Source organism: Microcaecilia unicolor, chromosome 4, assembly GCF_901765095.1.
Source record: "Microcaecilia unicolor chromosome 4, aMicUni1.1, whole genome shotgun sequence".
Taxonomy (NCBI): domain Eukaryota; kingdom Metazoa; phylum Chordata; class Amphibia; order Gymnophiona; family Siphonopidae; genus Microcaecilia; species Microcaecilia unicolor.
In genome coordinates this window covers 309,028,629-309,044,093 of record NC_044034.1, presented here as the reverse complement: position 1 = coordinate 309,044,093, position 15,465 = coordinate 309,028,629, and the positions used below count along the sequence as shown (strand labels likewise).

Here is a 15,465-nt window from a genome sequence, read left to right as displayed (position 1 = left end):
GTGCTTCACTTCAGGGTTTGTCTGGCTCATGTGCACAAAAGCTGCGCTTACCGCAAAACTCGTGTATGCATGCACCAGGCACGTTCCTCCCCCTTACTTTTGATCTCACAGCATGCATATAATTTGAATGCCCCCTATTTTCAGCAAAATATATGCTTCTAAGTTTTCTGCTGAAAATTCACTTAAATGTAGGAGCTTAAAAGTTGTGCTCTTGTACTCAGGTCTGCCATTCATTCATCTAGATTTGAACCTCATTGAGGTACCTAGGGGCCGATATTCAGCCGGCGGAAGGCAGCGCACTTAAAGTCCGCTGCCGGTGCTGGGGATCCAAGATGGCTGCGCTCTGCTAGGACGCTTCGGACCTCGTTCTTGCACTAATTAGAGATGCCTAAACGTAGAGGGAGAACAGCGGGCAGAGCTTCCCCGCTTTCATCCCCGTTACCTGGTCCTATTGATCGTTTCACGAGGCCACGGGCAGTTATACAAGAAGGCGGAACGCCTCCGATTGGGAAAGCTGGCGAACGGGAGATTTTGGCTTCCCCCGGACTAGAAACAACTCTGAGCCCCGCTGCACGCACTCCACCTCCTCAGCCGCTCAGCGCAAGCTCTTTCCTCTCTGACCTGACGGGGTCCCCTTCGGAAGGCGTAGGGGACCCGGAAGAACCTCGGGGAGAAGCGTTTTTACCATCCGAGGAAGGAACGGAGGGCAGTTTGCCCATATTGTCGCCACGGAGTGAGGAGAGAGAAACTGAGGGACGAAGTGAAACAGATGTAGACTTCAGTAAGGTTTGAACTTCCTAAAGAGTTAGTGACCAAACCAAAGAATGTGACTTTAGATGCTTTGTGGGATTTAATGTCTAACCTGGGACAACTTTTCCTTAAGCAAACGGATGAGGTTTTACCGAGAATTAAGAGTATTGAAACTGATTTGAAAAAAAAGGAGAAAGAGTTTAAAGCTTTAAATGAAAAAATGGAAAAAATTGATCAAAGGGTTATGAAGTTGGAAACGTTACAAACCATGATGGTAAAAGACATAACTAATCTCAGGCGAAAAACTGAGGTTTTTGATAATTTTACTAAAAATCACAACCTGAGATTCGTTAACTTTCCAGGATACAAAATGTTCTTCCTCTCGAGATGTTGAAACGATACTTCCGTGAAACTTTGAATGTTCTGGAAAAGGATTGTCCACCCTTTTCCCAAGTTTACTATGTCCCAGAAAAGAACTTGAATCAAGAGACTGAAAAACCTATTGATGTTTCACTTTTGCTTGAGACTTTTGACTCTGAGTTGGCGACGGCTGCTACTTTGGTAGCGACTGTCGCATTAATGCCTGATAAAAATAGGATTTTCCGTCTTTTTTCTGTAATAAGGAGAAACCCTTTTTGGGTTTCAAAATATTGTTATTTCCTGATGTCTCCAAGGAGACACGACGATGGAGGAAACAATTTTTACTCCTTAAGCCCAAAATTTTGCACTTGGGGGGTGCCTTTTTTTAAGGTACCCCTGCAAGTGCATAGTAAGGCTGGGGGGGGAAGAAATATCTATTTACTGAACCTGAACATTTGTCATCACTAATAGCCTCAATTAAGGTGGAATGTAACCGGTTAAGCTGATATTCAGCGCTAACCGGTTAAGTTCCTAGCAGTTAAAGACAGGACTGCTATTTATGCGGTTCTATTTAACTATCCCTGCTAAATATTCACAGCCAGTTAAGAGCTATTTAACCAGCCAGGAGCTATTTCTGTCCGGTTAAATAGCGCTATCAGCCGGACAAACCTTTAACTACAAATCACACACAGAAGTTACTGAAAAGACTTGAACAAGTGGTTATAGTTAACTCCAGCTGACTTTTCTCTCTTCGTTCCTACTGGGCAGGTAGGAGATTCTAATGGAAATCTTGATGAGTTAGGGATGAGAAATACAAAGATAGAAGCACTACTGGTGATCATTTTTGAAACTGTAGCACTACAGCTTGGCAAGCCATGAATAAAATAGGAGGTTTACTTTGCTTTGCAAAAGACTTATGTGCTGTCTTAGAAAGGGCTGGATGCTCTGTGGACATTCGTATGCCGCCCCTCAACGACCGAACTGCCTCAACTGAATATCCACTTAGATAACACAACTCCCTTGGAATCAGTGGGGGGAAAAAAGGAAAAATGGTTTTGGCTCCATTTATCCTCCAGTCCAACAAAGAATTTGGATAACTTGAACTCTAGGAATACATTTGGTTTGAGGTCAGGAAGTAGGGTGCATTAAACATACTGACCAAAAGATGAAATTCAATTTCATCTCTGTAACTTGTATTCAGAGACTGGTCTGATAACCTAGTTATGCAGGAGAAAAAAAATATAAGATATAGCCTTGACTGTAACTTGTATTCAGAGACTGGTCTGATAACCTAGTTATGCAGGAGAAAAAAAATATAAGATATAGCCTTGACTGAAGACAGAAAATACACATGGCTCTGGGAATGTGCTCATTAAAAGGTCATATCTGACAAAAGGAGCAAATATTTTGGCTCTGCATTTTTATGAAACCTCTCTTGTAAACACACTCCTGCTCTCACATGCGTCACAGCAAAAGCACAGCTCTCTATAGTCACCGGATTCCTCTCTAGTAAGTAGGAACCAGTTGGATGCTTCCTGGGTCAAGGGTCAAGGCAAGTGGCAAAATAAAGAGTAGTTACTTACCTGTAACAGGTGTTCTCCGAAGACAGCAGGCTGCATATTCTCACAAGTGGGTGACGCCACGTCGGCCCCGGAGGATTTTAAAGCAAAATCTCTTTACGGCGTTCCGACGCGCGAGCGATCGTACTGCGCATGTGCGCACACCTCTTCCCGCTCGCCGTGCGGACACGCCCCTCAGTTAAATCCAAAAGATGGAGGAGACAACTCCAAAAGGGGAAGGTGGGAGGGTTTGTGAGAATATGCAGCCTGCTGTCTTCGGAGAACACCTGTTACAGGTAAGTAACTACTCTTTCTCCAAAGACAAGCAGGCTGATATTCTCACAAGTGGGGTATCCCTAGCTTCCAGGCTTACACAACAAACAGTGGTCAATTGAGTCTCGCAACGGCGAGGCCAGAATAAAATTGACCTGAAAAGAAGAAATATCTAAATGAGTGTAGCCTGGAACAGAACAAAAATGGGCTTAGGAGGGTTGGAGTTGGATTCTAAACCCCAAAGAAGTTCTGCAGCCCCGACTGCCCAAACCGACTGACGAGTCGGCTATTGCTGAAGGCAGTAGTAAGATGAAAATGTGTGGACTGATGACCACACCGCAGCTTTGCAGATCTCTTCAATAGTGACTGATCTTAGATGAGCTACCGACTTAGCCATGGCTCTAATTTTGTGAGCCGTGACATGGCCTTCTAGAGTCAGTCCAGCTTGGACAAAAATGAAGGAGATGCACTCTGCTATCCAAGAAGAAATTATGCAGTTTCCGACAGCAACTGGCATTAAAAGAAATAAACAACTGGGCGGACCGTCCGAGGGAGCTCGTCTGCTCCACGCAAAAAGTGCGGAGCTTGCTTTCGCCAGGGCTTGTAAGATGAGGGAGAAAGAATGTTGGCAAGACAACTGACTGGATCAGCTGGTACTCTGATTCCAGCGCCAGTAAGAACTTTGTCTGCATGCAGAGAACTACTCTGTTAAGATGAGAAGTAAGGTAAGGCGCTTGAGCTACTAGAGACCGAAGCTCACCGACCTTACGAGTTGAAGGAACAGCCACTAAGGAAAACGACCTTCCAGGTCCAATACTTCAGATGGCAGGAATCCAGTGGCCTGAATTGAGCTTGCAGCAGCTGGATGAAAACGACATTGGGACCCCAAGATACTGGATAAGGAGTGATAGGAACTCTGACCGAAGCATAAGAGCCAACTGTCAAAATTATTGTGGGTGCTAAGCCCAACAGAAATAATCTCCCCTAGACACATACAAGGAATTCTCTCAATATTGGGGGAGAGATAAACCTCTCGTGAAGTGGACAGCTAAAGGCTGACCTTTCACACGTTGATGATAAGCTCTATTGCACAAAGATGAATACTGACAGAGTTGGTCTTGAGACCAGACTCAGACAGGTGTAGAAAGAACTCAAGCAAGGTCTGTATAAGACAAGATGCAGGATCTAGGGCCTTGCTGTCACACTAGACGGCAAACCTCTTCCATGAAAAAGAATAACACCTCTTTGTGAAATCTTTTCTGAAAGCAAGCAAGAGTCGGGAGACACTCTGGAAAACTCAACGAAACCCCACTCTCAACATCCAGACCGTGTGAGCCAGAGATTTGAGGTTGGGATGCAGAAGTGCCCCCTCGTTCTGCGTAATGAGAGCTGGAAAACATTCCAACTTCAGAAGAAGAGGGAATCCTATCTGACGCAGCTAGAAAAGAGCAATCAGAATCATGGCTCCACAATCTTGCTTGAGAAACAGCAAAGTCTTTTCCACCAGATGTATGGGAGGATACGCATACGGAAAACCTGTCTCCCAAAGAAGGAGAAAGGCATCCGATGGTAGCCTGCCGTGAACCTGCAGCCTGGAACAGAACTGAGGGACTTTGCGATTGGACTAAGTAGCAAAAAGATCCACTGAGGGGTCTTTCGAACTATAGGCATGCTCAACTGTAGCATTATCCTGCTCAGCCTGTCGGCCAGACTGCTGTTTACACCAATTAGATAAGTGGCTTGGAGAAAACATGCCGCATTGCGGGCCCACCGCTACATCTGCATGGCATCCTAACTCAGAGGGCAAGATCCAGTACTCCTTTGTTATCGAGTACATCACAACCCGATTGTTTGGTTGAATTAAAATAATTTGGTTGGATAGCCAGGAGGGATGCAACCTTCGTCAGCAGCTTTTGACTGAGTAAGATGCAAAAGTGCCATGGGAGTTACATGAACTGCGGAAGCCATGTGTCTAGAAGTCTCAATATGTACTGTGCTGTAATCTGTTGAGACGGGCAATCATCGTGTTAAGGGAACACATGCACTCCCAGTCCATGAAGATACGCTGCAACAACAGCCAGGCACTAGGAAAAAAACATACTCTGGATGCAAAGAGAGTATAAGTATCCTGTAAATCCAGAGAGCATAACCAATCGTTTTCCTGAAGTATGGGAAGAAGGATGCCCAGGGAAAGCATTCTGAACCAAATCTGTTTAGGCCCTTTATGTCTATGATGGGACGCAACCCACAAAGAAAGACCTGGAATAGAATCTCAACCCTTCTTGCCCTGGTGGAACGGGCTCGACTGCATTGGCGCTGAGAAAAGCAGAGAGTTCCTCTGCAAGTACTCACTTTTGATGGAAGCTAAAGGATTAAGCTTCCAATGAACAATGTGGAGGGTTTGATTCCAGATTGAGAATGTATCCTAACCGGACTAGTTGAAAAACCCCACCGGTTGGAGGATAAAGAAGTCACCTTTGGTGGAGAAAATGTAAACTTCCCCCCCCCCGACAGGCAGAATGGCCGGTACGGACATTTTTTTTTTTTTTTTTTTTTAGTGGCTATACTGAATTGGAGCCAGTCAAAAACCCCTCTGTTTCCTGGGGAATAGCTGCAGGGGCCTGATTAGGTGCACGCCGCTGACTAGAACGAGCGTGCTGAGGCATAGCCCGAACCGGCTGTCGAGAAGTAGGAGTATAGGTACGACCCCTTAAGGCACAAGGAAAACTACTCCTCTCTCTAAAGAACTTCCAAGATGAGGAAGTGTATGTACAGCATATCTATAGTTTTCTGCTGAGTCTCCTCCTCCAGGAGAGAGGCACACAGTCATGAGAGTCTGTCACTGTACCTAGAGCAGAAATCTAGGTGTTACATTACAAGTGTCGAAAATGCCCTTGGACAGGAACCTGCGACACACCGTGTGCTACCTGACCACTTGGTGAAAAGGTCTAGCCTATTCCGGTGGGAATGCTCGTAAAGATCTGACAAGACTTGATTTGGGATGCGATCATGCCAGCCTGGTACGCCATTCTCCAAAAGAGGCTAAGGATGTATGCTCTGGCCCTGGGGACGCCAAAGTAAGTTCTTAGAACTCCTATCTGTTCTGAGTGCAGAAGACTCAGGTGAAGATAGTAGTCCAGGACCTCTAGCATCTGGGCATTGGGATTCACAATCTCCACTGTAATGTCAGATGACAATCATTGAACTGAACTAACTACTCAAACAGAGCAGCTCAGATCCAAACACGTCCGATATGGAGGCTAATATGGGTCGAGAAGTTGCCCCAGTAGGGTGCGAACACCCATACCAGAGGCAGCATCGGTGAAGGAGACCAGGTGAAAAGCCAGATGCCGCAGGAGGCGGGAGCACCCATGGCATCCAATGGTACCCATGGTCCCGAAGCCAAGGACAAAGTCTGGAAATGCAAGGGAATCGAAACCAGACTGCTAGACCATGGCACCGACGGTACCGATGATACACATGGTACCGATGGACCCCGGTACCAATGGTACCCATGGTACTTGGTACCGATGATAGTCATGGTATCCGGTATCGATGGTACCCATGATACCTGGTACCGATGGTAACCATGACATGTGGTACCAATGGTACCCCTGATATCCGGCACCAACAGCACCGACGGTACCGATGGTACACATGGCACCGACGGTGCTCATGACACCTGGTACCAATGGCACCCATGGCACCGATGGTACCTGGTCATGATATCTAGTATCGATGGTACTCATGTGCCGACGGCATCCATGATACCTGATACCCATGTATCCACGGTACCGACGATACCTGATAGTATGGTACCGATGGCAGTCATGATACTCGGTACCGATGGGCGATGATACCTGGTACCGATAGTCGATGGTGCCCATGATACCTGGTGCCGATGGTGCCCATGATTCCCGGTACCGACAGCACCCATGGCACCGATGACACTCGGCATCAACGGCACCCATGGTACCGATGATACCCGGTGCCGACGGGACCCATGGTACCGATGATACCCGGTACCGACGGGACCCATGACACCGACCATGGTACCAATGTAGTTGGCATCGATACTCCTCGGTACCGACGCACCGATGATATTCGGTACCGACAGTACCCATGGCACCGATGATACTCGGTACCGACGGCACTCATGGCACCGATGATACCCGGTACCGACAGCACTCATGGCACCGATGACACTCGGCATCGATGGCACCCATGGTACCGATGATACCCGGTGCCGACGGGACCCATGGTACCGATGATACCCGGTACCGACGGGACCCATGACACCGACCATGGTACCAATGTAGTTGGCATCGATACAGGAAGGTTTTTTAGTGGGAAAATATCCAAATAAAATATCTTCAATCCCACACACTTTAAATGTAATCTGTCTTCTTAAACCATACCCTTATGCACAGCACTTTCTTCCATAAACAGAGATTTAACATACTATCTCTCCACTTAAATTGGTGACCTCAGTATTGCAACCTGCTAGTGTGTGACCACTACTGGAAGGCTATCCTACATCCACTTCTTCATCGGTACACCTAGCACACAAGCTTCAATATGTCTTAAATCTTAACTTTTTGTTAATTTGTACTCATCTTAAGAGAAAGATGCCAGACGGGGGACCCAACGTCCGACATGCATGTTTCGCCACCCAAGGACTGTCTCCTATATCCCCTAAAAGCTGAGTGCATGGTTTTCTAATGCTGGGGCTGTAAAGCGTGGTCTGAGGAGGAGTAAAGATTCAACTCATTCCTCTCTGGCTATCATTAGTGAGTATTTCATGCTTGTTTCTTCTGTTTTGCACAAGCATGAACTTTTTGTTGCTTTTCTGAAGTCGATGAGTCAACGAAAAAAATACAGCAGGGAGATAAGGAGCTGAGGTGATTGTGTCACTAAATGTAGGTTTAAGGAGTGGTGATGCAGCAGCTGTGAAGTGAAGAGAAAGGGCTTGATGGCAGAAATTTAAATACCATAGCAGTAATTGTGTGCAGAATTGCATTCTAGACACACTAGTAAGAAAGGCCCGTTTCGAAACGCAATGAAACGGGCGCTAGCAAGGTAAATTCCCACCCATCCTCCCTCCCAGGCGAGTTCCATACCCCCCCTCCGTCCCTCTGTCTCTCCCTCCCTCCCGAGTTGCAGACCCCCTCCCTCGCAGTTCAAGGCCCCCTTCACGCCCCTTCCACCGAGCTGCAGACTCCCCCCTCCCTCTGATTAGAACCCCCCCCATTCGCGTTACTGCCTGGCCCCTCCCATAGCGCGACCCTGTGGACACCACTCTTTCCTCCGCAAAACCTGCCCCGAAGCCTCTGCTGACAGAGGCGAACTTCTCTTCTGGGCTGCGGGGCGCTCCTTGTTGATTGAGCATCTGTTGAAGTTTCTGTGTGTGCGTCTGATGTCAGACGCACGCACAGAGACTTCGACAGATACTCCTTCATCAAGCGACACCCCGCAGGCGAGAAGTTCGTCTCCGTTAGCAGAGGTAGGCGAAGGCTTCGGGGGAGGTTTCTCGGAGGAAAGGGTGGTGTGCAGAGGGTCGCGGCAGGGGGGTCCAGGGGGCAGTAACGCGGAGGGGTGTGCTGCAATCGGAGGGAGGAGGGAGTGTGTAACTCGTTGGTAGGGGCGTGACGGGCCTTGAAGTGGGAGGGATGGAGGAAGGGAGTGATGTGTGTGGGTGGGGGCGGGTGTGTGGATGACCGTCTGTGTTCCGCCCTCCACGTCATCACGTTTGACGCGAGGGCGGTGCACAGAGACATAGTGAGTTGGATGGCTTCACCACCATGAACTAACGAACCCTTCAGGGAGTGTGTTGATGGCTTCAGAACGTAGAGGTTGCGTTTTATGTACAGATGGGGCATGGCTGAGAGCGGGTCTATGAGTGAGGGTGAGTGGTCTTGATAGCCTAGCCTACGAAGTTCAGTGCTTCACTGCCACAGAGTGAGCTTCAGAAAGTTCGAGGTGGGATTTATTTATATAGATATTTTTGCATAAATATTCCTCCTAATTCTATAAAAGTTGCCAAAAATTGAGAACACAAATTTGGGCATGCACCCAATTTGCACACGCAGTTTAATTGAATAAGCTAATTAGTGTCAATAATTGAATTTTTAACAACCAATTATTGACACTAATCAGATTTAATTGGAACTTACATGCGTAAAGTGTTCGACTTACCCTTATACATTTCCAAGATATGAACCGTGTCTCCAACCTGCAGCGACAGCTCCATGTCCTGGGTGGCATCATAGTTATAGATTGCTGGGACAGAGATGGAGAGAGCAGAATTAAAATCCCTATAATAAACTTGTCAGAATCACAGATATATAAACATTTGTTCTGTGTCACTGGGTTTCCCTTTCAGTTGTTTACTTAATTCTGAAACCATTTAAGATCCTGCTTATTAAGCTGTCAGAAATGTGGCATTACCGAACCATTTTACTACAGACAAACTACCATGAGATTTGCTAAGCTGTGGTGCCAAATATATTTATTTATTTATAAAATATTCTATACTGCCTTTCCATCTATAGGTCGATCACAGTGGTATATAATCAAATATAAACAGAACACTACAAAACAAATAATAAAAATACAGGGCCTGATATTCAAAGCCATTTAATTGGGCAGGAGAGGCTCCTTCACGGTTAAATGGCACGCGAGTGCCCTGGCCACTGATATTCACCAGCACTTAGGCCCAGATGCTTAGAAGCAAATGCGGGTGCTGGAGGCCATTAGCGCCAGACTGGCGCCCACATTTGCTACTGCAAAATGCTCAGATCCAGCGAGCATATGAAATAACAAGCTCACTGGCTCTGAACACTAATAGCATGCAAATGTATGCTAAACAGGGCCATTAATATTCCTCCTCAATGCTCAGCAGGCAACACGCCAAACAAGGGCGCTGCTCCCAAGGCAAATCCTATACCAGCTTGGAGCTGATGTTAGAGTTACTCAGGGCATTGGCTGATCAGCTTCCTCATTCTCAACGCTAATAACATGTTAATTTAATCGCAGTCATTGTGTTGAGCATGAGGATCAACTGCAGGTGGATTGAGCCTGGCCATAAGTCTTGAGTGCATACCCAGAAAGCATAAGAGAAAAGCCCTGATTTGACAGGTCAGGGCTTAAGGCCTGGTGGCCCGGCAGACCCCAGGCTCCCCAAGGCCATTACCAGCCTCCATGAAATAGCATTTAAACCTGGTGGTCCAGTGGGACCCTGGCCATGCTGTCTCCTCCCCCGTGGTCTTCCACAAAGTTGGAGGAGGAAGGACAGAGTCCTGCTCCCTGCTCCTGCAGGCACCTCCTCAAAATGGCAGTACCCCGCCCTGCACTGGGCAGGCTTAACTACCATCCACGTCCCTCCTCCTTCAACTTTGAGGTAGGCCGTGGGGGATGGGGGCCAGGGCCACCACTAGGCCACCATGCGAGGTCTTCAGGATGGGGGAGGTGAGTATGGCCAGGGTCCCACTGAATCACCAAGTTTAAATGTTATTTTGTGTGGGGGGGGGGCCCCACTGGATCACCAGGTTTAAATATTATTTTGGAGGGTAAGAGAGGGCCTAAGGGAGCCTGAGGGCCACCAGAACACCAGGCCTTAAAGCCCTGACCTGGTCAGAGCTTTTCTCCTCTGCTTTCTGGGCATGCATTCAAGAACTGTGCCTAAGACAAAACTCTTGAGCACATGCCCAGGCTCAATCCACCTGAAACTGTCCCTCATGCGCAATACTATAAAATTTGCATGTCATTAGCATTGAGCATGAGGGAGTTGGTAAGTCGCGCTGATTGGGCAGTAAAACGTCTGGCGCTATAATGGACTGCAGGACCTGAGGCAGCATGGCTTCAATAGAGGCAGGTCGTGTCAGACAAACTGATTTCTTTGACTAGGTGACAAAACAGTTGGACTTGGGAGGTGCGCTAGATGTGGTGTACTTGGATTTTAGCAAAGCCTTTGACAAGGTTCCACAAAGGCGACTGATAAATGAACCAAGTACCCTCGGTACGGGACCTAAAGTGACTCAAATTCGTTAAATGGAAGGAGACGGAGGGTTAAAAATTTGTTAAATGGAAGGAGACAGAGGGTAGTGGTAAATGGAGCTTGCTCTGAGGAAAGGGATGTTATTAGTAGCATACCGTAGGGCTCTTTTTAACATCTTTGTGAGTGATATTTATTTATTTATTTGTTGCATTTGTATCCCACATTTTCCCACCTATTTGCAGGCTCAGTGTGGCTGACAATGCTCCATCATGGCATTTGCCAATCCAGAGTAAAAGATACAATTGGTAATACATAAAGAACATGGATGACAGAATTAAACAATCAGGTATAGAGAGAAAACATATAGAGCATCTGGTGAGTGGTGATGTGATACAGTTTTTAATTATGGATCATTGTGGTATGCCTTGTTGAAGAAATAAGTCTTTAGTGATTTACGAAAGTTGAATAGGTCATATATTGTTTTCAGGTCCAGTGGCAATGCGTTCCACAGCTGTGTGCTCATGAAGGAAAAGCTGGATGCATGTGTAAATCTGTATTTTAGACCTTTACAGCGGAAGGGCATCTGGTAAGGTTTGAATCTTTGCTGATGATACCAAACTCTGTAATAGGGTGGACACCCAGGAGGGTGTGGATGGCATGAGGAAGGATCTAGCTAAGCTTGAAGAATGATCTGATAATTGGCAACTAAGATTTAATGCTAAGAAATAAAGGGTCATGCACTTGGGTTACAAGAATCCAGGGGAGCGGTACAATATAGGGGGTGAACTGCTTCTGTGTATAAAAGAAGAGCAGGACTTGGGGATGACTGTGTCTGATGACCTTAAGGTCTCCAAACAAGTAGAAAGTGACTGCCATAGCCAGAAGGATACTTGGGTGCATAAGAGGTAATAGTGCCCTTGTATAAGTCTCTGGAGAGGTCCCATTTAAAGTACTATGAGCAATTCTGGAGACCGCACCTACAGAAGGATATAAACAAAATGGAGTTGGTCCAGAGGGCGGCTACAAAACTGGTAAGCGGTCTTGGTCATAAAGCATATAGGGACAGGCTTAGGAACCTCAGAATGTATATGCTGGAAGAGAGGTGGGCCAGAGGGGATATAATAGAGACGTTTAAATACATCAGTGGCGTTAATGTACAGTAGTTGTGTCCCGTTCCGGGCCCTTACCTGGCGGTCCGCGGGCCGGAGCGAGAGGCTGGGGCGCCCGTGGGATGCGGGGCGGCGGGGGAAGGCTGCCACGGGGATCGCCGCGACTGCAGGCTGCTCCGAGGCCGGCGATCCAGAAGAGCAAGCGCCGGCCTCGGAGAAGGAGATCCGCCGGTCAAGATGGCGGCGCCGGCGTCGTCGTCCTCCTCGCTACAGCGGGACCAGCGAGGAGGCTCCGCCCACTTGCGCCGGATTGGCGCCTCCGCGTAGGAACTCCGCCCATCGGACGGGAGGACCAATCCGGGCCCCCGCTGCCGGCCTGGGCGAAGAGGATTGGTTCCAGCGGTTCCCCAGCCAGGACGAGCGGGGGATTTAAACGGGAACACGGAAGGGTCCAGTGCTTCCGTTTTGTTGTTTGAAGCCACATTCCAAGCCTGTGTTTGTTCCTCGGGCCAGCTAGCCGTCCTGCTAGCTATTTCCAGTAAAGACTGTGTTTGTTCCTCGTGCCAGCTAGCCGTCCTGCTAGCTATTTCCAGTGATGACTGTGTTTGTTCCTCGGGCCAGCTAGCCGTCCTGCTAGCTATTTCCAGTAAAGACTGTGTTTGTTCCTCGTGCCAGCTAGCCGTCCTGCTAGCTATTTCCAGTGATGACTGTGTTTGTTCCTCGGGCCAGCTAGCCGTCCTGCTAGCTATTTCCAGTGAGGACTGTGTTTGTTCCTCGTGTCAACTAGCCGTCCTGCTAGCTATTTCCAGTGATGACTGTGTTTGTTCCTCGTGCCAGCTAGCCATCCTGCTGGCTATTGCCAATAAAGACTGTGTCCGTTCCCCGTGCTCAGCTAGCCGCCCGTCTAAGCCACGCTCACCAAGGACTCTGTACCCACATCCAGCCAGGCCAGCCGTCACCCCGCGGTTCCAGCAGTCCTGCTGGCCGCCCGCAGCTGAGGGCTCAACCCTCGGTGAACGGCGGTCGCCGCGGGTGAAGATTCGGGGTGCTCGGTGATTTCCTGGCCCTAGTGGGGCTCGGGAAGACTCGAGAGCTCACCAATACCGGAGTGACATCAGAGCCGCGACAGAAAACGGAAGCCATGAGCTCGCCGACGCAACCTGATCTACGGGACCTGGCCAAGGTTCTCCAGCAGCAACAGGAACAGCTCAATGCCCTGTCTGGGGCGCTCCAGAATGTATGTTCTCAGCTTTCCACGCTTCAGGTACAGAACCAGGCCGCTGCGGTCCAAGGGGTCGCAGCGGCTCCCCGTATGGGAGGGTTCCGCGTGGGACCTCGGTTCCCTGAACCAGCACGATACGATGGGACCCCGGGAGGTTGTCGGGGGTTCCTCAACCAGTGTAACCTGGCCTTCCGGATGCAACCGGAGGCCTTTGCTTCGGACCAAAGTAAGGTGGGCTACATTATGGGCCTTTGTGAAGGAAAAGCCCAGGACTGGGTGGCCCCCCTGAACGAACAACATGACCCCATTTTGGATGATTATAGCGAATTTCAGCGCCGGTTCCGGATGGTGTTCGACCTTCCGGGAAGACCTTCCTCCGTGGCATCGGAACTGCTCCGGATTCATCAGGGAGAAGGTACGGTGGCCGATTATGCCATCCGGTTCCGTACCTTAGCCACGGAGCTGCGTTGGAATCCGGAGTCCTTGATGGCCATTTTTATGGAGGGATTACAAGAACGAATCAAGGATGAATTGGCGGGACGGGAGATTCCCGGACAATTGGATGCCCTCATATCACTCTGTATACGGGTGGACACCCGATTCCAGGAGCGAGCCAGAGCCCGGGCGGAGCGGCAGAAGTGGGCACGAGGGACCTCCCGGACGAGCAAAGGGCCATCCTCTCGCCAGGGGAACCGGGACACTACGGAGCCCGGGGAGGAGCCGATGGTGATGGGCCGGCAACGGTTGACTCCCGCCGAAAGACAGCAACGACAGTCAAACGGACTGTGCTTCTATTGTGGGAAGGCTGGGCATTTCCTCCGGACTTGTTCCATCCGGCCGGGAAATGCGTTCCCCAAGGCACCCTGAGGGGAGGGTTCTTGGGGCACTCCGCTCCCCTACCAGACACCCTGATCATCCTACCGGTGACCTTACGGTGGCAGGAGGCCACGGTTCAGACCCGAGCCCTGGTGGACTCGGGGTCAGGGGGCAATTTTATTGGGCTCGAACTGCTGCAGCAAATGGGCTGGCCCACGCTCCCCCGGAGGCCGATGCTGCGGATAACCTCCATCCAAGGAACTACCCTTCCCCAGCCGGTCACTGAGATTACTCCAATGTTGGGACTGCAAGTGGGGGAGAACCATCGGGAGGAAGCCGAATTCTTAGTATTATCCCGGACCATCCACCCTGTGGTTCTGGGACTGCCATGGTTACGATACCACAACCCGGTTATCGACTGGGCCAGGGGAAGAATTCAAGCGTGGGGTAATTCCTGTCAAGAGACCTGTTGTAAGGGTCGGGCGGGCAGCTGTCCGGCCTTAAATACGTTGCCCGAGGAGGGACCGGGTGAAATGGGCTCCTTGCCTATGGATTATAGAGACTTTGCAGATGTGTTTAATCCCAAGGAGGCGGAGGTACTACCGCCACATAGGTCTTTTGACTGTGCTATCAATTTGAAGACGGATACGGTACCCCCACGGGGCCGACTGTACAAACTGTCCCGAGGAGAGTTCAAGGCAATGCGAGAATACATCCATGAGAACCTACGGAAAGGGTTCATTCAGCCGTCTACATCCCCAGCCGGGGCAGGGTTCTTTTTCGTTACCAAGAAGGATGGGTCGCTGAGACCTTGCATTGACTATCGGGGATTAAATGCCATCACCGTGAAGGATCGGTTCCCGCTGCCGCTCATTCCCGAGCTCTTGGACAGACTGCAAGGAGCTCAGATCTTCACGAAGTTAGATTTGCGGGGGGCCTACAATCTAGTACGAATCCGGTCCGGGGACGAATGGAAAACGGCTTTCAACACCCACGAGGGACATTTTGAATATCGGGCGATGCCGTTCGGTCTCTGCAATGCCCCTGCGGTGTTTCAACGCCTTATCAATTGTGTACTAGAGGATTTGCTAAATTCCACGGTGATTGTATATCTGGACGACATCCTAGTTTACTCTAAGGACCCCTGGAGCATCCGGGCCATGTTCGTGCAGTGCTGCACCGCCTACGTCAAGCCCATCTATTTGCTAAGCTGAGTAAGTGCGCTTTCCATCAGCGATCCTTACCTTTTTTAGGGCATATCCTGCTTCCAGGGGGGTTACAGATGGAGCCAGACAAGCTCCAAGCCATTCGAGAGTGGCCTCAACCGAAGGGCCTGAAGGCCTTACAACGATTCCTGGGCTTCGCCAATTACTATCGCCA

The 15,465-nt window shown here is 49.3% G+C and overlaps 1 protein-coding gene across 2 annotated transcripts in view; it reads right to left on the bottom strand.

The window, feature by feature from the left end:
- DOCK5 (dedicator of cytokinesis 5) overlaps nt 1-15,465 on the bottom strand; it is a 291,277-nt gene that overhangs the window by 209,740 nt on the left and 66,072 nt on the right. For both annotated transcript variants that reach the window (XM_030201825.1, XM_030201826.1), the window contains exon 2: nt 9,138-9,221. In XM_030201825.1, the coding sequence (XP_030057685.1) occupies nt 9,138-9,221 (84 nt within the window). The remainder of the gene's footprint in view (nt 1-9,137; nt 9,222-15,465) is intronic.